Genomic DNA, 21,349 nt, shown 5'->3' with positions numbered 1-21,349 from the left:
GGAGAGGTGGGGGAGGGAGGGAGGGGTGGATGAGGAGGGAGGGGTGGATGAGGAGGGAGGGAGGGAAGAGGTGGGTGAGGGTAGGAAGAAGGCTGTTGGGTGAGGGTGGAAGGGATTGTGTGTTTGACTGCATCTATAACGTGTCTCCTCTCTTCAGGGTCAGGGTACAGTATCAGTCAATCCAGTCATCTGTCATCGTCCGTCAGCACCATGAGAGTCCTCACAGGATCTGATATAGAGGAGGCCCTCGCTGACGCCCTGGTACACACACACACACACACACACTTTGCACACACACTAACTGGAGGTGGTATTCAAAGCCGGGGTCACGACCCCTAGTGAAGTTATTTATATTTTAATAACCTAGATGAAAATGTAATGAATTGGAGGTTATTTGTTGATGTAAAAATGGAAATGTACAGGTTTTAAGGTTTAGATTTGGGCTGTGGTGGAAAAACATGGGGTCCCTGTTGAAAAGGTCTGAATACCACTGTGCTTACTGTTGTGGGGACTAACCCCTGGGGACTCACCCCTGGTTGCTCTGTTGTGGGGACTAACCCCTTGGGACTCACCCCTGGTTGCTCTGTTGTGGGGACTAACCCCTGGTTGCTCTGTTGTGGGGACTAACCCCTGGTTGCTCTGTTGTGGGGACTAACCCCTTGTTGTTCTGTTGTGGGGACTAACCCCTTGTTGTTCTGTTGTGGGGCTAACCCCTGGGGACTAACCCCTGGTTGCTCCGTTGTGGGGACTAACCCCAGGGGACTAACCCCTGGTTCCTCTGTTGTGGGGACTAACCCCTGGTTGCTCTGTTGTGGGGACTAACCCCTGGTGACTAACCCCTGGTTCCTCTGTTGTGGGGACTAACCCCTGGTTGCTCTGTTGTGGTGACTAACCCCTGGTTGCTCTGTTGTGGGGACTAACCCCTGGTGACTAACCCCTGGTTCCTCTGTTGTGGGGACTAACCCCTGGTTGCTCTGTTGTGGTGACTAACCCCAGGGGACTAACCCCTGGTTCCTCTGTTGTGGGGACTAACCCCTGGTTCCTCTGTTGTGGGGACTAACCCCTGGTGACTAACCCCTGGTTCCTCTGTTGTGGGGACTAACCCCTGGTTGGTCTGTTGTGGTGACTAACCCCTGGTGACCAACCCTTGTTGCTCTGTCGTGGTGACTAACCCCTGTTTCCTCTGTTGTGGTGACTAACCCCTGTGGCCTAACCCCTGGTTGCTCTGTTGTGGTGACTAACCCCTGGTTGCTCTGTTGTGGTGACTAACCCCAGGGGACTAACCCCTGGTTCCTCTGTTGTGGTGACTAACCCCTTGTTGCTCTGTCGTGGTGACTAACCCCTGTTTCCTCTGTTGTGGTGACTAACCCCTGGGGGCTAACCCCTGGTTGCTCTGTTGTGGTGACTAACCCCTGGGGACTAACCCCTGGTTGCTCTGTTGTGGTGACTAACCCCTGGTTGCTCTGTTTTGGGGACTAACCCCTGGTTCCTCTGTTGTGGGGACTAACCCCTGGGGACTAACCCCTGGTTGCTCTGTTGTGGTGACTAACCCCTGGTTGCTCTGTTGTGGTGACTAACCCTTGTTGCTCTGTCGTGGTGACTAACCCCTGGGGACTAACCCCTGGTTGCTCTGTCGTGGTGACTAACCCCCGGTTGCTCTGTCGTGGTGACTAACCCCCGGTTGCTCTGTTGTGGTGACTAACCCCTGGTTGCTCTGTTGTGGTGACTAACCCCTGGTTGCTCTGTTGTGGTGACTAACCCCTGGTTCCTCTGTTTAACGCTGTCAGCTGTTGGGAGACATAACATCCAAGGTCAGCTTCTCTAACTACGTGTGTTTGTGTCTGTCTGTCTGCACATTTGTGTGTAATGTTGTATGTGTACATTTACAAAAAGGTCAAGTATGTTTCTTACCCTCTCTGTCTCCCTCTCTCATTATCTCTCCCTCTCTCATTATCTCTCCCTCTCTGTCTCCCTCTCTCATTATCTCTCCCCCCCCCCCCCCCCCCCCCCCCCCTGTAGAAGAAGCCAGCGCGGCGGCGCTATGAGAACTATGGGATGTATTCGGATGATGATGCTAACAGTGATGCGTCCAGCGCCTGCTCAGAGCGCTCCTACAGCTCCAGGAACGGAGGAGCGATCCCCACGTACATGAGACAGACTGAGGACGTGGCCGAGGTCAAGAAACACAAACAATTTGGGATTAAATCATGGATTTATTGGCACCATACGCAAATAACGTTCCTTTATAGATAAACCCCCTGTACGTCGTGAGGATTCCTGGCTGAAGATTGGATCATTTATTTTGGTTATTGTCGACCTTTAACCCTTTGTGTCCCAGGTGTTGAACCGCTGTGCCAGTGCAAACTGGTCGGAGAGGAAGGAGGGGCTTCTGGGTCTACAGGCTCTACTGAAGAACCAACGCACCCTCAGGTCAGCCTATCACAACGCAGGGTTTCACCTGGCAGCCTATCACAATGCAGTCGAGAGAAACAGTTTATCCGATGCAATACATGCTGTATTCACCTTTTGTGTGTGTGTGTGTGTGTGTGTGTGTGTGTGTGTGTGTCTACAGTCGTGTGGAGCTGAAGAGGTTGTGTGAGATCTTCACCAGGATGTTTGCAGACCCCCACAGTAAGGTATGATGACCAGCTACCACACACACACACACACACATACCCTTACACACACACCCTTCACACACACACACACACACACACACACACACACACACATACCCTTACACACACACACCCTTACACACACACACCCTTCACACACACACACACACACACACACATACCCTTACACACACACACCCTTCACACACACACACACACACACATACCCTTACACACACACACACATACCCTTACACACACACACACACACACACATACCCTTACACACACACACACACACACACACCCTTACACACACACACACACCCTTACACACCCTTACACACACACACACACACACACCCTTACACACACACACACACACACCCTTACACACACACACACACACACACACCCTTACACACCCTTACACACACACACACACCCTTACACACACACACACACATACCCTTACACACACACACATACCCTTACACACACACACATACCCTTACACACACACACACACACACACACACATACCCTTACACACACATCCTTACACACACACACACAGCATGCGCTGTGAGCAGCGGTATCTGACTGGTTTCTAACGGCATGCCACGCCTGAGTCTGCGTGTGACCTCACTCCGCTAGCCAATGGGATTTCTCTCTCACTGTTCTTCAGCCAATCCGCTGGTTGTGCTAAACTCGCTCATGGCAACTCCTCTCCTCTTCCTCCCTGCGTGATCTATATAGGATTACACCGACACACACTTCTGTTACATTCGCAGCCCCCCCCGTGCCTCCCTTTCTTTCTGACTAACCCCCCCACAGTTCCCCTGCTCCCCTCCCCCCCCCCCCCCCCCTCTAATGGCCCCCCCCCCTCCTCTCCTGCCGTGGTTTAGGGTGCCCCCCCACAGTTCCCCTGCTCCCCCTCACCCCCCCCCCCCCCCTCCTCTCCTGCCGTGGTTTAGGGTGCCCCCCCCCCCCACAGCTCCCCTGCTGCCCCTCACCCCCTCGTCTGACAGTAGTGGTTGTGACTTTCAGCGAGAATCTGGATCTAAGGTCTATGGAACGGCAGAATCCGGTATAAGCTCAGCCTCCTTCAAGGTACACCTCAACGTCACAAACCTGTCTCCCTCTCCCCCACTCTCTCTTGTACCTCTCCCTCTCCCCCACTCTCTCTTGTACCTCTCCCTCTCCCCCACTCTCTCTTGTACCTCTCCCTCTCCCCCACTCTCTCTTGTACCTCTCCCTCTCCCCCACTCTCTCTTGTACCTCTCCCTCTCCCCCACTCTCTCTTGTACCTCTCCCTCTCCCCACTCTCTCTTGTACCTCTCCCTCTCCCCCACTCTCTCTTGTACCTCTCCCTCTCCCCCACTTCTCTCTTTATTCTCTCTTCTCTCTCTTCTCCCTCCCTCTGACTTGTTGTCCTCTCCCTCTCTCTCTGGTGTGTATACAGACAGAGAGACTCCTATAAGAATCAGGAGGTTCTGATAAGAGGGCTGTAGTCCTCGTCTGATATGACAATATATATATATATATCACAATATTACCTGTTTCAGTCCTCGTCTGTAATGACGTCACAGTACCAGCCGTTTCAGTCCTCGTCTGATATGACGTCACAATATTACCTGTTTCAGTCCTCGTCTGTACGTCACAGTACCAGCCGTTTCAGTCCTCGTCTGTACGTCACAGTACCAGCCGTTTCAGTCCTCGTCTGTAATGACGCCACAGTACCAGCCGTTTCAGTCCTCGTCTGTAATGACGCCACAGTACCAGCCGTTTCAGTCCTCGTCTGTACGTCACAGTACCAGCCGTTTCAGTCCTCGTCTGATATGACGTCACAGTACCAGCCGTTTCAGTCCTCGTCTGTAATGACGCCACAGTACCAGCCGTTTCAGTCCTCGTCTGTAATGACGCCACAGTACCAGCCGTTTCAGTCCTCGTCTGTAATGATGTCACAGTACCAGCCGTTTCAGTTCACAGGTACTCTGACATCAGTCCGAGTCAGGAAGTGGTGTGTGTACACTGCACGCATATCTGTGTGCGCACGTGATGAGAGAGAGTGTGTGTGTATTTCCCAGGATGCTAACTGTATGTTTCTCTCTCCTCCATGCCACTCCTTTGGAACTCTCTGTGTAGAGAGTAAGTCTGGACAACGTTTATTTTACGTTCAATTAACGTTTTATTAACGTTTGTGGTTGTGACACTAACCTGGTATTTTTGATTGGCAACTAATCTCGAATTGATTGATTAATCTGCCGAATGGTAATATGACTGGGTGGCTAATTGAATGGTTTCCAAGGCAACCAGACTCACTCACTAACCGACACGGTGATGTCACCCCTCACAGATGTGACATCACTATGACATCATCACACCCTCCTGTGATTGGTGCTGTTCTGCAGGCGACAGCCAATCAGCATGTGTGTTTAGTTAATTTCTGAATATTGATTGTGTATTTGTAAACATAATTCAACTTGCTGCACGCTGATTGGAGTGATTGATTGGATTGATTGGAGTGATTGATTGGTTGATAAGTGAGCGTAGTTGTCTCTTGCATGGGACTCTGAGCTCCCCCAGCCTGTCCCATAGTACAGGAGTCTTTGTTTCTGTGTGTATGCGTGCGCGCTTGTGTACGTGTGTGTGTGAGTGTGTGTGTGTGTGTGTGTGTATGCGTGCGCGCTTGTGTACGTGTGTGTGTGTGTATGCGTGCGCGCTTGTGTACGTGTGTGTGTGTGTGTGTATGCGTGCGCGCGCGCTTGTGTGTGTGTGTGTGTGTGTGTGTGTGTAACCCTGTGTCCCCCGTCTCTCCCCAGGTGTTCAGTATGTTCTTGGAGACCCTAGTGGACTTTGTCCTGGTGCACAGAGAAGAGCTGCAGGACTGGCTGTTCGTCCTGCTCACCCAGCTGCTGAAGAAGATGGGAGCTGACCTGCTGGGATCCGTACAGGCCAAGGTCCAGAGAGCACTGGACATCACACGGTCAGTCTTGGTGTGTGTGTGTAAAGTGTGTTTCGGCCGGTGTGTAACTTAACGTGTGTGTAACTTAACGTGTGTAACTTAACGTGTGTGTAACTTAACGTGTGTAACTTAATGTGTGTGTAACTTAACGTGTGTGTAACTTAACGTGTGTGTAACTTAACGTGTGTGTAACGTAACGTGTGTGTAACTTAACGTGTGTGTAACTTAACGTGTGTGTAACTTAACGTGTGTAACTTAACCTGTGTAACTTAACCTGTGTAACTTAACCTGTGTAACTTAACCTGTGTAACTTAACGTGTGTGTAACTTAACGTGTGTGTAACTTAACGTGTGTGTGTAACTTAACGTGTGTGTAACTCAACGTGTGTGTAACTCAACGTGTGTGTAACTCAACGTGTGTAACTTAACGTGTGTAACTTAACGTGTGTGTAACTTAACGTGTGTGTAACTTAACGTGTGTGTAACTTAACGTGTGTAACTTAACGTGTGTAACTTAACGTGTGTAACTTAACGTGTGTAACTTAACCTGTGTAACTTAACCTGTGTAACTTAACGTGTGTAACTTAACGTGTGTAACTTAACGTGTGTAACTTAACGTGTGTAACTTAACGTGTGTAACTTAACGTGTGTGTAACTTAACGTGTGTGTAACTTAACCTGTGTAACTTAACGTGTGTGTAACTTAACGTGTGTAACTTAACCTGTGTAACTTAACGTGTGTGTAACTTAACGTGTGTGTAACTTAACGTGTGTAACTTAACGTGTGTAACTTAACGTGTATCTATATGGTCTCACTCCCCTACAGAGAGTCTTTCCCCAACGACCTTCAGTTCACTATCCTCATGAGGTTCACTGTGGACCAGACTCAGACACCCAACCTCAAGGTACACAGCTGTCTGTCTGTGTAGGGGGGTGGTTTTGTGTGTGTGTGTGTGTGTGTGTAGGGGGGTTGTTTGTGTGTGTGTAGGGGGGTGGTTTTGTGTGTGTGTAGGGGGGTGGTTTTGTGTGTGTGTAGGGGGGTGGTTTTGTGTGTGTGTAGGGGGGGTGGTTTGTGTGTGTGTAGGGGGGTGGTTTTGTGTGTGTTTAGGGGGGTGGTTTTGTGTGTGTGTAGGGGGGTGGTTTTGTGTGTGTGTAGGGGGGTGGTTTTGTGTGTGTGTAGGGGGGTGGTTTTGTGTGTGTGTAGGGGGGTGGTTTTGTGTGTGTGTAGGGGGGTGGTTTTGTGTGTGTGTAGGGGGGTGGTTTTGTGTGTGTGTAGGGGGGTGGTTTTGTGTGTGTGTAGGGGGGGTGGTTTTGTGTGTGTGTAGGGGGGTGGTTTTGTGTGTAGGGGGGTTGGTTTTGTGTGGGGTTGAGGTGGTGTTTGTGTGTGTGTGTAGGGGGGTGGTTTTGTGTTGTTGTGTAGGGGGGGTGGTTTTTGTGTTGTGTGTAGGGGGGGGGTGGTTTTGTGTGTGTGTGTAGGGGGGTGGTTTGTGTGTGTGTGTAGGGGGGTGGTTTGTGTGTGTGTGTAGGGGGGTGTTTGTGTGTGTAGGGGGGTGGTTTGGTGTGTGTGTGTAGGGGGGTTGGTGTGTGTGTGTGTGTTAGGGGGTGGTTTTGTGTGTGTGGTAGGGGGGTGGTTTTTGTGTGTGTGTAGTGGGTGTGTTTTGTGTGTGTGGTAGGGGGGGTGGTTTGGTTGTGTGTGTGTAGGGGGGTGGTGTTGGTGTGTGTGTGTGGGGGGGTGGTTGGGTGTGTGTGTGTGAGGGGGTGGTTGTGTGGCGTTTTGTGGTAAGGGGGTGGTGTGTGTGTGTGTGGTAGGGGGGTGGTTGTGTGTGTGTGTGTGTAGGGGGGGTGGTTTTGTGTGTGTGTGTAGGGGGGTGGTTTGTGTGTGTGTGGTAGGGGGGTGGGTTTTGTGGTGTGTGTAGGGGGGTGGTTTTGTGTGTGTGTAGGGGGGTGGTTTTGTGTGTGGGTGTAGGGGGGTGGTTTTGTGTGTGTGTAGGGGGGGTGGTTTTGTGTGTGTGTGTGTAGGGGGGGTGGTTTTTGTGTGTGTGTGTAGGGGGGTGGTTTTGTGTGTGTGTGTAGGGGGTGGTTTTGTGTGTGTGGTAGGGGGGTGGTTTTGTGGTGTGTGTAGGGGGGTGGTTTTGTGTGTGTGTAGGGGGGTGGTTTGTGTGTGTGTAGGTGGGGTGGTGTGTGTAGGGGGGTGGTTTTGTGTGTGTGTAGGGGGGTTGGTGTGTGTAGGGGGGTTGGTGTGTGTGTGATGTGTAGGGGGTGGTTGGTGTGGTGGTAGGGGTGGTTTTGTGGGGTGTAGGGGGGGTGGTTTTGTGTGTGTGTGTAGGGGGGTGGTTTGTGTGTGTGTGTAGGGGGGGTGGTTTTGTGTGTGTGTGTAGGGGGGGGGGTGGTTTTGTGTGTGTGTGTAGGGGGGGTGGTTTTTGTGTGTGTGTGTAGGGGGGTGGTTTTGTGTGTGTGTGTGTAGGGGGGTGGTTGTGTGTGTGTGTAGGGGGGTGGGTTGTGTGTGTGTGTGTAGGGGGGTGGTTTTGTGTGTGTGTAGGGGGGTGGTTTTGTGTGTGTGTAGGGGGGTTGTTTTGTGTGTGTGTAGGGGGTGGTTTTGTGTGTGTGTGTGTGTGTGTGTGTGTGTGTAGGGGGGTTGTTTTGTGTGTGTGTAGGGGGGTTGTTTTGTGTGTGTGTAGGGGGGTGGTTTTGTGTGTGTGTAGGGGGGTGGTTTTGTGTGTGTGTGTAGAGGGGTGGTTTTGTGTGTGTGTCCTTTACATATGAAGAAAGAGATGAACAGAGTGAGATGAAACAATGAGAGAAGGAGGGAGAGAGAGATATAGGGAGGGTTGAAAGGTCGGGGACAGACTCATACTGTCTCAGTGACCACGGTAAACACTGTTCTGACCTCACGGCTGTTTAACGCTGGTTCTGCCCCACCCACCCACCAGATCCCTGGACTCTGATTGGATACGACTGACACGCCTCCAATTAAATCCGCCAACCACTGGCTTTGCTCTCTGCAGTCTGATCCCCTTCCTCCCTCCCTCTACCCCCCCACCTTCCCTTCCTCCCTCTTAGCCCTCCCTCACTCTATCCCCCCTTCCCTTCCTCCCTCTATCTCCTCCCTCACTCTATCCCCCCTTCCTTCCTCTCCCCCTCCCTCACTCTATCCCCCCTTCCCTTCCTCCCTCTATCTCCTCCCCTCCCTCACTCTACCCCCCCACCTTCCCTTCCTCATCTATCCTCCCCCCTCCCTCACTCTATCCCCCCTTCCCTTCCTCCCTCTATCTCCTCCCTCACTCTATCCCCCCTTCCTTCCTCTCCCCCTCCCTCACTCTATCCCCCCTTCCCTTCCTCCCTCTATCTCCTCCCCTCCCTCACTCTATCCCCCCTTCCCTTCCTCCCTCTTTCCCCTCCCTCACTCTACCCCCCCCTTCCCACCCTCACTCTATCCCCCCTTCCCTTCCTCCCTCTATCCTCCCCCCTCCCTCACTCTATCCTCTCCCCTCCCTCCCTCTATCCCCCCTTCCCTTCCTCCCTCCCTCTATCCCCCCTTCCCTCCCTCCCTCTATCCCCCCTTCCCTTCCTCCCTCCCTCTATCCCCCCTTCCCTTCCTCCCTCCCTCTATCCCCCCTTCCCTTCCTCCATCTATCCTCTCCACCTCCCCTTCTAACCCACAGGCCGGCAGATTGACCATCAATACCAGGTCAACATCGCAATCTTACCGTCCAAACGCCTTTGTATGAAGCCGGCAATACACTCATATCCCTCGTGGACCAGCTCGTACCCAAAACATTCTACATTCAGGCAGCAACCGTGTCAATTTCCTCCTCAACTAGATTTAATGGCGAGAAGGCTGAGAAAAACTGGGAAAATATGCGTACTTTCTTTATGGAACAATGTTCCACCACCATGCTAGAGTGGCTAATGCTACTTCCTGATGTTAGGCCCTGTGTTCCACCACCATGCTAGAGTGGCTAGAGCCTAGGAATGCTAGTCCCAGATGTTGCGTATTGCGTTCAGCCAATCAGGTTGCAGCAATCTGTTGTTTACCCCTGGCTGAATGCAGGGCCTAACATCAGGAAGTAGCATTAGCCACTCTAGCATGGTGGTGGAACATTGTTCCATAAAGAAAGTACGCATATTTTCCCAGTTTTTCTCAGCCTTCTCTCCATTAAATCTAGTTGAGGAGGAAATTGACACGGTTGCTGCCTGAATGTAGAATGTTTTGGGTACGAGCTGGTCCACGAGGGATATGAGTGTATTGCCGGCTTCATACAAAGGCGTTTGGACGGTAAGATGGACCATCAACAGCCATCTGCCGGACTGTTGTCTGTCTGTCCTCTATCTCCCTCCCCCTCTCTTTCTCACCCCTCCCTCTCTCTGACGCGGTGCTCTCCTCTCTCTCTCTAAGCCTGTGGAGAGGAGGGGAACGTGTTGTGGGCGGCGCAGCGTTCAATTACTTCCCCCTGCTTCGAGAGTCACGCAGCGCAACGTTAAATTGCTCCCCTCTGCCACGAGAGCCCCAAGGCACCACGCTTGCTGCTCTCTGAACGAGCAGGTCTCAGCCTGGAGCCAATCTTCCCAGGTCAGTGTGCTCAGGGGGGAGCAATTTTATGACGCGCACACTGAGGAGCAGGCGGTCGATGAGGTGTTTGGAATAGAGAGAGAGGGACAGATGGAGAGAATTAATGAAAAGGAAAGAAAGAAATTAAAAGAAATGAAAACGAGAACTGCTGAACGATGGCTCTTCTCTTTTAAGTTTTAATTTCTCTATATTGGTTCCTCCCTCCATGATAGCTGCGTGACTACAGCTGGGAAGGAGATTAGCATCCTACTGCACCCTCCGTTGTTGCAGATGTCTGGCTGAAACTACTACTCTTGACTTTGTATCACTGAGTAGCTCTAACTAGAAGTATCAAATCAAATGTATTTATAAAGCCCTTCTTACATCAGCTGATATATCAAAGTGATGTATAGACACCCAGTCTAAAACCCCCAAACAGCAAGCAATACAGGTGTAGAAGCACGGTGGCTAGGAAAAACTCCCTAGAAAGGCCAAAACCTAGGAAGAAACCTAGAGAGGAACCAGGCTATGAGGGGTGGCCAGACCTCTTCTGGCTGTGCCGGGTGGAGAATATAACAGAACATGGCCAAGATGTTCAAATGTTCATAAATGACCAGCAGGGTCAAATAATAATAATCACAGTAGTTGTCGAGGGTGCAACAGGTCAGCACCTCAGGAGTAAATGTCAGTTGGCTTTTTCATAGCCGATCATTCAGAGGATCTCTAGTTTCAGTTCAGAGGTGAGGAGCTCCTAGGATGATCCACACAGACAGACAATGTCACACTTAACTGTGTGAGTAAGTTGTCTAACGTGTTATACTATGACTGTGTGTGTTTCCAGGTGAAGGTGGCTGTTCTGAAGTACATTGAGACCTTGACCCTGCAGATGGAGCCTCAGGACTTTGTCAACTCCAGTGAGACGCGCCTGGCTGTGTCTCGCATCATCACCTGGACCACAGAGCCCAAGAGCTCCGACGTCAGGAAGGTACTGTACACACACACACACATTTCTGTGAGCTGCAAATGGTTGATTATTGGTTGTAGCAAACTGATTGGTTCCTGATGCATGTGTGCGATTGGTACGTGTTATGTTGTATGTGCACATGTTACAAAAAGGGTAAGTGTGTTTCTCTTCCTCTCTCTCTCTCCCGCTGGGTTCCAGGCGGCCCAGTCGGTACTGATCTCCTTGTTCCAGTTGAACACTCCAGAGTTCACCATGCTGCTGGCAGCCCTGCCCAAGACCTTCCAGGATGGCGCCACCAAACTGCTACAGAGCCACCTGAGGATCACCAGCAACACTGCACAGGTAAATACACCTGGTCTTAGCTGTATCCCTCCCAACAGGTAACTACACCTGGTCTTAGCTGTATCCCTCCCAACAGGTAACTACACCTGGTCTTAGCTGTATCCCTCCCAACAGGTAAATACACCTGGTCTTAGCTGTAGCCCTCCCAACAGGTAAATACACCTGGTCTTAGCTGTATCCCTCCCAACAGGTAACTACACCTGGTCTTAGCTGTATCCCTCCCAACAGGTAAATACACCTGGTCTTAGCTGTAGCCCTCCCAACAGGTAAATACACCTGGTCTTAGCTGTAGCCCTCCCAACAGGTAAATACACCTGGTCTTAGCTGTAGCCCTCCCAACAGGTAAATACACCTGGTCTTAGCTGTATCCCTCCCAACAGGTAACTACACCTGGTCTTAGCTGTATCCCTCCCAGCAGGTAACTACACCTGGTCTTAGCTGTATCCCTCCCAACAGGTAAATACACCTGGTCTTAGCTGTATCCCTCCCAACAGGTAACTACACCTGGTCTTAGCTGTATCCCTCCCAACAGGTAACTACACCTGGTCTTAGCTGTAGCCCTCCCAACAGGTAACTACACCTGGTCTTAGCTGTAGCCCTCCCAACAGGTAAATACACCTGGTCTTAGCTGTATCCCTCCCAACAGGTAACTACGCCTGGTCTTAGCTGTATCCCTCCCAACAGGTAACTACACCTGGTCTTAGCTGTATCCCTCCCAACAGGTAACTACACCTGGTCTTAGCTGTATCCCTCCCAACAGGTAAATACACCTGGTCTTAGCTGTAGCCCTCCCAACAGGTAAATACACCTGGTCTTAGCTGTAGCCCTCCCAACAGGTAACTACACCTGGTCTTAGCTGTATCCCTCCCAACAGGTAACTACACCTGGTCTTAGCTGTAGCCCTCCCAACAGGTAACTACACCTGGTCTTAGCTGTAGCCCTCCCAACAGGTAAATACACCTGGTCTTAGCTGTATCCCTCCCAACAGGTAACTACGCCTGGTCTTAGCTGTATCCCTCCCAACAGGTAACTACACCTGGTCTTAGCTGTATCCCTCCCAACAGGTAAATACACCTGGTCTTAGCTGTATCCCTCCCAACAGGTAAATACACCTGGTCTTAGCTGTAGCCCTCCCAACAGGTAAATACACCTGGTCCTAGCTGTATCCCTCCCAACAGGTAACTACACCTGGTCTTAGCTGTATCCCTCCCAACAGGTAACTACACCTGGTCTTAGCTGTAGCCCTCCCAACAGGTAACTACACCTGGTCTTAGCTGTAGCCCTCCCAACAGGTAAATACACCTGGTCTTAGCTGTATCCCTCCCAACAGGTAACTACGCCTGGTCTTAGCTGTATCCCTCCCAACAGGTAACTACACCTGGTCTTAGCTGTATCCCTCCCAACAGGTAACTACACCTGGTCTTAGCTGTATCCCTCCCAACAGGTAAATACACCTGGTCTTAGCTGTAGCCCTCCCAACAGGTAAATACACCTGGTCTTAGCTGTATCCCTCCCAACAGGTAAATACACCTGGTCTTAGCTGTAGCCCTCCCAACAGGTAAATACACCTGGTCTTAGCTGTATCCCTCCCAACAGGTAAATACACCTGGTCTTAGCTGTATCCCTCCCAACAGGTAAATACACCTGGTCTTAGCTGTAGCCCTCCCAACAGGTAAATACACCTGGTCTTAGCTGTAGCCCTCCCAACAGGTAAATACACCTGGTCTTAGCTGTAGCCCTCCCAACAGGTAAATACACCTGGTCTTAGCTGTATCCCTCCCAACAGGTAAATACACCTGGTCTTAGCTGTAGCCCTCCCAACAGGTAACTACACCTGGTCTTAGCTGTATCCCTCCCAACAGGTAACTACACCTGGTCTTAGCTGTATCCCTCCCAACAGGTAAATACACCTGGTCTTAGCTGTAGCCCTCCCAACAGGTAACTACACCTGGTCTTAGCTGTAGCCCTCCCAACAGGTAAATACACCTGGTCTTAGCTGTAGCCCTCCCAACAGGTAAATACACCTGGTCTTAGCTGTATCCCTCCCAACAGGTAAATACACCTGGTCTTAGCTGTAGCCCTCCCAACAGGTAAATACACCTGGTCTTAGCTGTAGCCCTCCCAACAGGTAAATACACCTGGTCTTAGCTGTATCCCTCCCAACAGGTAAATACACCTGGTCTTAGCTGTATCCCTCCCAACAGGTAAATACACCTGGTCTTAGCTGTATCCCTCCCAACAGGTAACTACACCTGGTCTTAGCTGTATCCCTCCCAACAGGTAACTACACCTGGTCTTAGCTGTATCCCTCCCAACAGGTAACTACACCTGGTCTTAGCTGTAGCCCTCCCAACAGGTAACTACACCTGGTCTTAGCTGTATCCCTCCCAACAGGTAACTACACCTGGTCTTAGCTGTATCCCTCCCAACAGGTAACTACACCTGGTCTTAGCTGTAGCCCTCCCAACAGGTAAATACACCTGGTCTTAGCTGTAGCCCTCCCAACAGGTAAATACACCTGGTCTTAGCTGTATCCCTCCCAACAGGTAACTACACCTGGTCTTAGCTGTAGCCCTCCCAACAGGTAAATACACCTGGTCTTAGCTGTATCCCTCCCAACAGGTAAATACACCTGGTCTTAGCTGTAGCCCTCCCAACAGGTAAATACACCTGGTCTTAGCTGTATCCCTCCCAACAGGTAACTACGCCTGGTCTTAGCTGTATCCCTCCCAGCAGGTAACTACACCTGGTCTTAGCTGTATCCCTCCCAACAGGTAACTACGCCTGGTCTTAGCTGTATCCCTCCCAGCAGGTAACTACACCTGGTCTTAGCTGTATCCCTCCCAACAGGTAACTACGCCTGGTCTTAGCTGTATCCCTCCCAACAGGTAAATACACCTGGTCTTAGCTGTATCCCTCCCAACAGGTAACTACGCCTGGTCTTAGCTGTAGCCCTCCCAACAGGTAACTACACCTGGTCTTAGCTGTATCCCTCCCAACAGGTAAATACACCTGGTCTTAGCTGTATCCCTCCCAGCAGGTAACTACACCTGGTCTTAGCTGTATCCCTCCCAACAGGTAAATACACCTGGTCTTAGCTGTATCCCTCCCAACAGGTAACTACACCTGGTCTTAGCTGTAGCCCTCCCAACAGGTAACTACGCCTGGTCTTAGCTGTATCCCTCCCAACAGGTAAATACACCTGGTCTTAGCTGTATCCCTCCCAACAGGTAAATACACCTGGTCTTAGCTGTAGCCCTCCCAACAGGTAACTACACCTGGTCTTAGCTGTAGCCCTCCCAACAGGTAAATACACCTGGTCTTAGCTGTAGCCCTCCCAACAGGTAAATACACCTGGTCTTAGCTGTAGCCCTCCCAACAGGTAAATACACCTGGTCTTAGCTGTAGCCCTCCCAACAGGTAAATACACCTGGTCTTAGCTGTAGCCCTTCCAGTTTGTAGGAGTTGGTTCTTGTGTAAGAACTGATCAGGCTGGTGGAAACTAGAAGGCCCTATGATCAACAACGGCGCCGGAGGGGATGCCATTTTACGGGCTCCTAACCAGTTGTGTTATTGTGTGTGTTTTTTCCCCCATTGTTTCTAACTTATATTGTACATGATGTTGCTGCTACCGTCTCTTATGACCGAAAAGAGCTTCAGGATATCAGAACAGCGGTTACTCAGCTCGAACTGAATGAAGAATTTTTCTTTAATGAGTCCGACGCAAAGTATATACTATTATGTTGAGACCAGGCCCAAATCCCCGTCATCCGCGTGAAGAACAGACAGAGGAACAGACAGATGAGAGCGGGGTGCCTTGTGAGAATTCACCGATGAGTAGGTAAACCACCACTACCCTCCGTATTATTTGCCAACGTGCAATCATTGGAAAACAAACTGGACAATCTACGATTTGACTATCCTACCAACGGGACATTTAAATAACGGCGATATCTTATGTTTCACCGAGACGTGACTGAACGACGACATGGATAATATAGAGCTGGCTGGGTTTACCGTGCATCAGCAGGACGGAGCAGCTACGTCTGGTAAGACGAGGAGCGGGAGTGTGTCTCTATTTGTCAATAACAGTTGGTACGCGATGTCTAAAATTAAAGAAGTCTTGAGGTATTGCTCGCCTGAGGTAGAGTACCTTATGATAAGCTGTAGACCACACTATCTACCAAGAGAGTTCTCATCTATATTATTCGTAGCCGTCTATTTACCACCACAGACCGATGCTGACAATAATCCCGTACTCAACTAGCTGTATAAGGCCATAAGCAAACATGAAAATGCTCATCCAAAAGCGTCACTCCTACTGGCCGGGAACTTTAATGCAGGCAAACTTAAATACGGGTTACCTTATTTCTATCAGCTTGTTAAATGTGCAACCAGAGGAAAAAAGCTCTAGACCACCTTTACTCCACACACAGAGACCTGTATAAAGCTCTCCCTCACCCTCCATTTGGCAAATCTGACCATAATTCTGTCCTCCTGATTCCTGCTTACAAGCAAAAACTCAAGCAGGAAGTACCAGTGACTCGCTCAATACGGAAATGGTCAGATGACGCAGATGCTACACTACAGGACTGTTTTGCTAGCATAGACTGGAATATGTTCCAGGATTCATCCAATGGCATTGAGGAGTACACCACCTCAGTCATCGGCTTCATCAATAAGTGCATCGACGACGTCATCCCCACAGTGACCATACGTACATAACCCAACCAGAAGCCATGGATTACAGGCAACATCCGCATCGAGCAAAAGGCTAGAGCTGCCTCTTTCAAGGAGCGGGACACTAATTCAGATGCTCATAAGAAATCCTGCTATGCCCTCAGATGAACCATAAAACAGGCAAGGCATCAATACAGGACAAAGATTGAACCCAACTACACCGGCTCTGACGCTCGTCGGATGTGGCAGGGCTTGCATACTATTAAGGATTACAAAAGGAAACGCAGCCGCGGGAGCCTATCAGACAATCTAAATGCCTTTTATGCTCGCTACAAGGCAAGCAACGCTGAAGCATGCATGAGAGCACCAGCTGTTCCGAACAACTGTGTGATCACGCTCTCCGTAGCTGATGTGAGCAAGACCTTTAAACAGGTCAACATTCACAAAGCCGCTGGGCCAGACGGATTACCAAAATGTGTACTCAAACATGCGCAGACCAACTGGCAGGTGCCTTCACTGACATTTTCAACAGACCACCATAGTCCCTGTGCCCAAGAAAGCGAAGGTAACCTACCTAAATTAAATGATTACCGTCCTGTAGCACTCACGTTGGTAGCTATAAAGTGTTTTGAAAGGCTGGTCATGGCTCACAACACCCTAGACACACTCCAATTTGCATACCGCCCCAACAGATCCACAGATGACGCAATCGCACTCCAAACTTCCCTTTCCCACCTGGACAAAAGGAACAGCTATGTGAGAATGCTGTTCATTGACTACAGCTCAGCGTTCAACACCGTAGTGCCCTCTAAGCTCATCACTAAGCTAAGGACCCTGGGACTAAACACCTCCCTCTGCAACTGGATCCTGGACTTCCTGACAGGCCGCCCCCAGGTGGCTGGGTAGGTAACAACACATCTACGACGCTGATCCTCAACACTGGGGCCCCTCAGGGGTGCGTGCTTAGTCCCCTCCTGTACTCCCTGTTCACCCATGACTGTGTGGCCAAACACGACTCCCAACACCATCATTAAGTTTGCTGACGACACAATGTGGTAGGCCTGATCACCTACAAGGACAGCCTATAGGGAGGAGGTCATAGAACTGGCAGTGTGGTGCCAGGATAACATCTCCCTCAATGTGAGCAGGAAAAGGCGGGCCGAACCGGCCTCCATTAACATCGACGGGGCTGTAGTGGAGCGGGTCGAGAGTTTCAAGTTCCTTGGTGTCCACATCCCCAACTATCATGGTCCAAATACAACAAGACAGTTGTGAGGAGGGCACGACAACACCTTCTCCCCCTCAGGAGACTGAAAAGATTTGGCATGGGTCCTCAGATCCTCAAAGTTCTACAGCTGCACCATCGAGAGCACCCTCACCTGTTGCATCACCTGGTACGGCAACTGCTCGGCCTCTGATTACGGCGCTACAGAGGGTATTGCGGACGGCCCAGTACACCACTGGGGCCAAGCTTCCTGCCATCCTGGACCTCTAATCCAGGACCTATAATAGGCGGTGTCAGAGGAAAGCCCATAAAATTGTCTCCAGCCATCCAAGTCATAGACTGTTCTCTCTGCTACCGCAGGGCAAGCGGTACCGGAGCGCCAAGTTTAGGTCCAAAAGGCTCCTGAACAGCTTCTACCCCCTAAGCCTTAAAACTGCTGAACAATTAATCAAATGGCCACAGGACTATTTACATTGACCCCCGCCTGTTTTTTTTTACACTGCTGCTACTCACTGTTTATTATCTATTCATAGTCACTTTACCCCTACCTACATGTACATATTACCTCTAACCTGTACCCCCACACTGCTGCTACTCACTGTTTATTATCTATTCATAGTCACTTCACCCCTACCTACATGTACATATTACCTTAGCTAACCTGTACCCCCACACTGCTGCTACTCACTGTTTATTATCTATTCATAGTCACTTTACCTCTACCTACATGTACATATTACCTTAGCTAACCTGTACCCCCACACTGCTGCTACTCACTGTTTATTATCTATTCATAGTCACTTTACCTCTACCTACATGTACATATTACCTCTAACCTGTACCCCCACACATTGACTGTACCCCTTGTATATAGCCTCATTGTCATTTTCTTGTTACTTTTTGATACATTTTTTTACTTTAGTTTATTTGGTAAATATTTTCTTAACTCTTTCTTGAACTACACTGTTGGTTAAGGGCTTGTAAGTAAGCATTTCACGGTAAGGTCTACACCTGTTGTATTCGGAGCATGTGACTAATAAAGTTTGGTTTGATGTACTTATAGACACTGTGTAAGAACTGATCAGGCTGGTGGAACACTAAAAGACACTAGCATGTTCTGACAATTTGATGCTTTCTTCCCCCAGGCCCCGATGGGAAGCCCTCTGACACGCCACACGCCCCGCTCTCCTGCCAGCTGGTCCAGCCCCCTCACCTCTCCTACCAACACATCACAGAACACATCCTCACTCGGGTAATGCATACACAAACCTCCCGGAGCACACCAAGGATAACACCTTCCACACTTACATATCGTTGACCTATTGTGGTGGTAATATGACTGATGTGTTGTTGTTGTGCAGTGCGTTTGACTACGACACAGAGAACATGAACTCAGACGACATCTACAGTAGTCTGAGAGGAGTTACAGAGGCCATCCAGAACTTCTCCGTCCGCAGCCAGGAAGACATGAACGAAACGGTGAGGAGAGAGAGAGAGAACCCTCCCTACACTATGGAATGTGTCTTTATAAATGCGAGCTCGTTTTCTTCATAATGTGTAGTCTGTCAGGTGGATTCAGGTGTTACGCCTGAATCCACCTGGGGGGTGAGATATGGAAGAGGGAGAGAGAGAGATATGGAAGAGGGAGGGAGAGAGAGAGATATGGAAGAGGGAGGGAGGGAGAGAGATATGGAAGAGGGAGGGAGAGAGATATGGAAGAGGGAGGGAGAGAGAGATATGGAAGAGGGAGGGAGGGAGAGATATGGAAGAGGGAGGGAGAGAGAGATATGGAAGAGGGAGGGAGGGGAGGGAGATATGGAAGAGGGAGGGAGGGAGAGATATGGAAGAGGGAGGGAGAGAGAGATATGGAAGAGGGAGGGAGGGAGGGAGATATGGAAGAGGGAGGGAGGGAGGGAGAGAGATATGGAAGAGGGAGGGAGGGAGGGAGATATGGAAGAGGGAGGGAGGGAGGGAGATATGGAAGAGGGAGAGAGATATGAAAGAGGGAGGGAGGGAGAGAGATATGAAAGAGGGAGGGAGGGAGAGAGATATGGAAGAGGGAGGGAGAGAGAGAGATATGGGAGAGGGAGGTAGGGAGAGAGAGATATGGAAGAGGGAGGTAGGGAGAGAGAGATATGGGAGAGGGAGGGAGAGAGAGATATGGGAGAGAGAGATATGGAAGAGGGAGGGAGGGAGAGAGAGATATGGGAGAGAGAGGGAGGGAGAGAGATATGGAGATGGGAGAGGGAGGGAGAGAGATATGGAAGAGGGAGGGAGAGAGAGAGATATGGGAGAGGGAGGGAGGGAGAGAGAGAGATATGGAAAAGGGAGGGAGGGAGATATGGAAGAGGGAGGGAGGAGAGAGAGATATGGGAGAGGGAGGGAAAGAGAGATATGGGAGAGGGAGGGAGAGAGAGATATGGGAGAGGGAGGGAGAGAGAGAGATATGGGAGAGGGGAAAGAGAGATATGGGAGAGGGAGAGAGAGAGATATGGGAGAGGGAGGGAAAGAGAGATATATGGGAGAGGGAGGGAGAGAGAGATATGGGAAAGGGAGGGAAAGAGAGATATATGGGAGAGGGAGGGAGAGAGAGATATATGGAAGAGGGGGGGAGGGAGAGAGATATGGAAGAGGGAGGGAGAGAGATATGGAAGAGGGAGGGAGGGAGAGAGATATGGAAGAGGGAGGGGAGGGAGAGAGATATGGGAGAGGGAGGGAGGGAGAGAGAGAGATATGGGAGAGGGAGGGAGGGAGAGAGATATGGAAGAGGGAGGGAGGGAGAGAGATATGGAAGAGGGAGGGAGGGAGGGAGAGATATGGGAGAGGGAGGGAGGAGAGAGATATGGGAGAGGGAGGGAGAGAGATATGGGAGAGGGAGGGAGGGAGAGAGATATGGGAGAGGGAGGGAGAGAGAGAGATATGGGAGAGGGAGGGAGAGAGAGATATGGGAGGGAGAGATATGGAAGGGGGGGGAGGGAGAGAGAGATATGGAAGAGGGAGGGAGGGAGAGAGATATGGAAGAGGGAGGGAGGGAGAGAGAGATATGGAAGAGGGAGGGAGGGAGAGAGAGATATGGGAGAGGGAGGGAGGGAGAGAGATATGGGAGGGGAGGGAGGGAGAGAGAGATATGGGAGAGGGGGGGGGAAAGAGAGAGATATATGGGAGAGGGAGGGAGAGAGAGATATGGGAGGGAGAGATATGGAAGAGGGGGGGAGGGAGAGAGAGATATGGAAGAGGGAGGGAGAGAGATATGGAAGAGGGAGGGAGAGAGAGATATGGAAGAGGGAGGGAGAGAGAGAGAGAGATATGGAAGAGGGAGAGAGAGAGAGAGATATGGAAGAGGGAGAGAGAGAGAGAGATATGGAAGAGGGAGAGAGAGAGAGAGATATGGAAGAGGGAGAGAGAGATATGGAAGAGGGAGAGAGAGAGATATGGAAGAGGGAGGGAGGGAGAGAGATATGTAGGAGGGAGGGAGGGAGAGATATGGAAGAGGGAGGGAGGGAGAGAGATATGGAAGAGGGAGGGAGAGAGAGAGATATGGAAGAGGGAGGGAGAGAGAGAGATATGGAAGAGGGAGAGAGAGATATGGAAGAGGGAGGGAGGGAGAGAGATATGTAGGAGGGAGGGAGAGAGATATGGAAGAGGGAGGGAGAGAGATATGGAGGAGGGAGGGAGAGAGAGAGATATGGAAGAGGGAGGGAGGGAGGGAGGGAGGGAGAGAGATATGTAGGAGGGAGGGAGAGATATGGAAGAGGGAGGGAGGGAGAGAGATATGGAAGAGGGAGGGAGAGAGAGAGATATGGAAGAGGGAGGGAGGGAGAGAGATATGGAAGAGGGAGGGAGGGAGAGAGAGATATGGAAGAGGGAGGGAGGGAGAGAGAGAGATATGGAAGAGGGAGGGAGGGAGAGAGAGAGATATGGAAGAGGGAGGGAGGGAGAGAGAGAGATATGGAAGAGGGAGGGAGGGAGAGAGAAAGATATGGAAGCGGGGGGGGAGGGAGAGAG

The 21,349-nt window shown here is 50.7% G+C and overlaps 1 protein-coding gene across 25 annotated transcripts in view; it reads left to right on the top strand.

Moving 5' to 3' along the window:
• The window catches only part of LOC115175336 (CLIP-associating protein 2), a 139,720-nt gene that overhangs the window by 107,494 nt on the left and 10,877 nt on the right, over window positions 1-21,349 (top strand). For 12 of the 25 annotated variants that reach the window (XM_029734530.1, XM_029734519.1, XM_029734523.1 and 9 more), the window contains 13 exons: window positions 158-261; window positions 1,788-1,811; window positions 2,020-2,175; window positions 2,339-2,430; window positions 2,573-2,636; window positions 3,669-3,731; window positions 4,687-4,689; window positions 5,444-5,607; window positions 6,411-6,489; window positions 10,975-11,118; window positions 11,296-11,439; window positions 18,490-18,596; window positions 18,706-18,823. In XM_029734530.1, coding sequence (XP_029590390.1) covers window positions 158-261; window positions 1,788-1,811; window positions 2,020-2,175; window positions 2,339-2,430; window positions 2,573-2,636; window positions 3,669-3,731; window positions 4,687-4,689; window positions 5,444-5,607; window positions 6,411-6,489; window positions 10,975-11,118; window positions 11,296-11,439; window positions 18,490-18,596; window positions 18,706-18,823 — 1,262 coding nt within the window. The remainder of the gene's footprint in view (window positions 1-157; window positions 262-1,787; window positions 1,812-2,019; window positions 2,176-2,338; window positions 2,431-2,572; window positions 2,637-3,668; window positions 3,732-4,686; window positions 4,690-5,443; window positions 5,608-6,410; window positions 6,490-10,974; window positions 11,119-11,295; window positions 11,440-18,489; window positions 18,597-18,705; window positions 18,824-21,349) is intronic. The other 13 variants (XM_029734528.1, XM_029734518.1, XM_029734529.1 and 10 more) reach the window with 6 other exon arrangements.

This window comes from Salmo trutta, chromosome 36 (assembly GCF_901001165.1).
Source record: "Salmo trutta chromosome 36, fSalTru1.1, whole genome shotgun sequence".
In the NCBI taxonomy this organism is placed as follows: Eukaryota; Metazoa; Chordata; class Actinopteri; order Salmoniformes; family Salmonidae; genus Salmo; species Salmo trutta.
The sequence above is the reverse complement of the archived record's forward strand: the minus strand, read 5'-3'. Positions and strand labels throughout refer to the sequence as shown.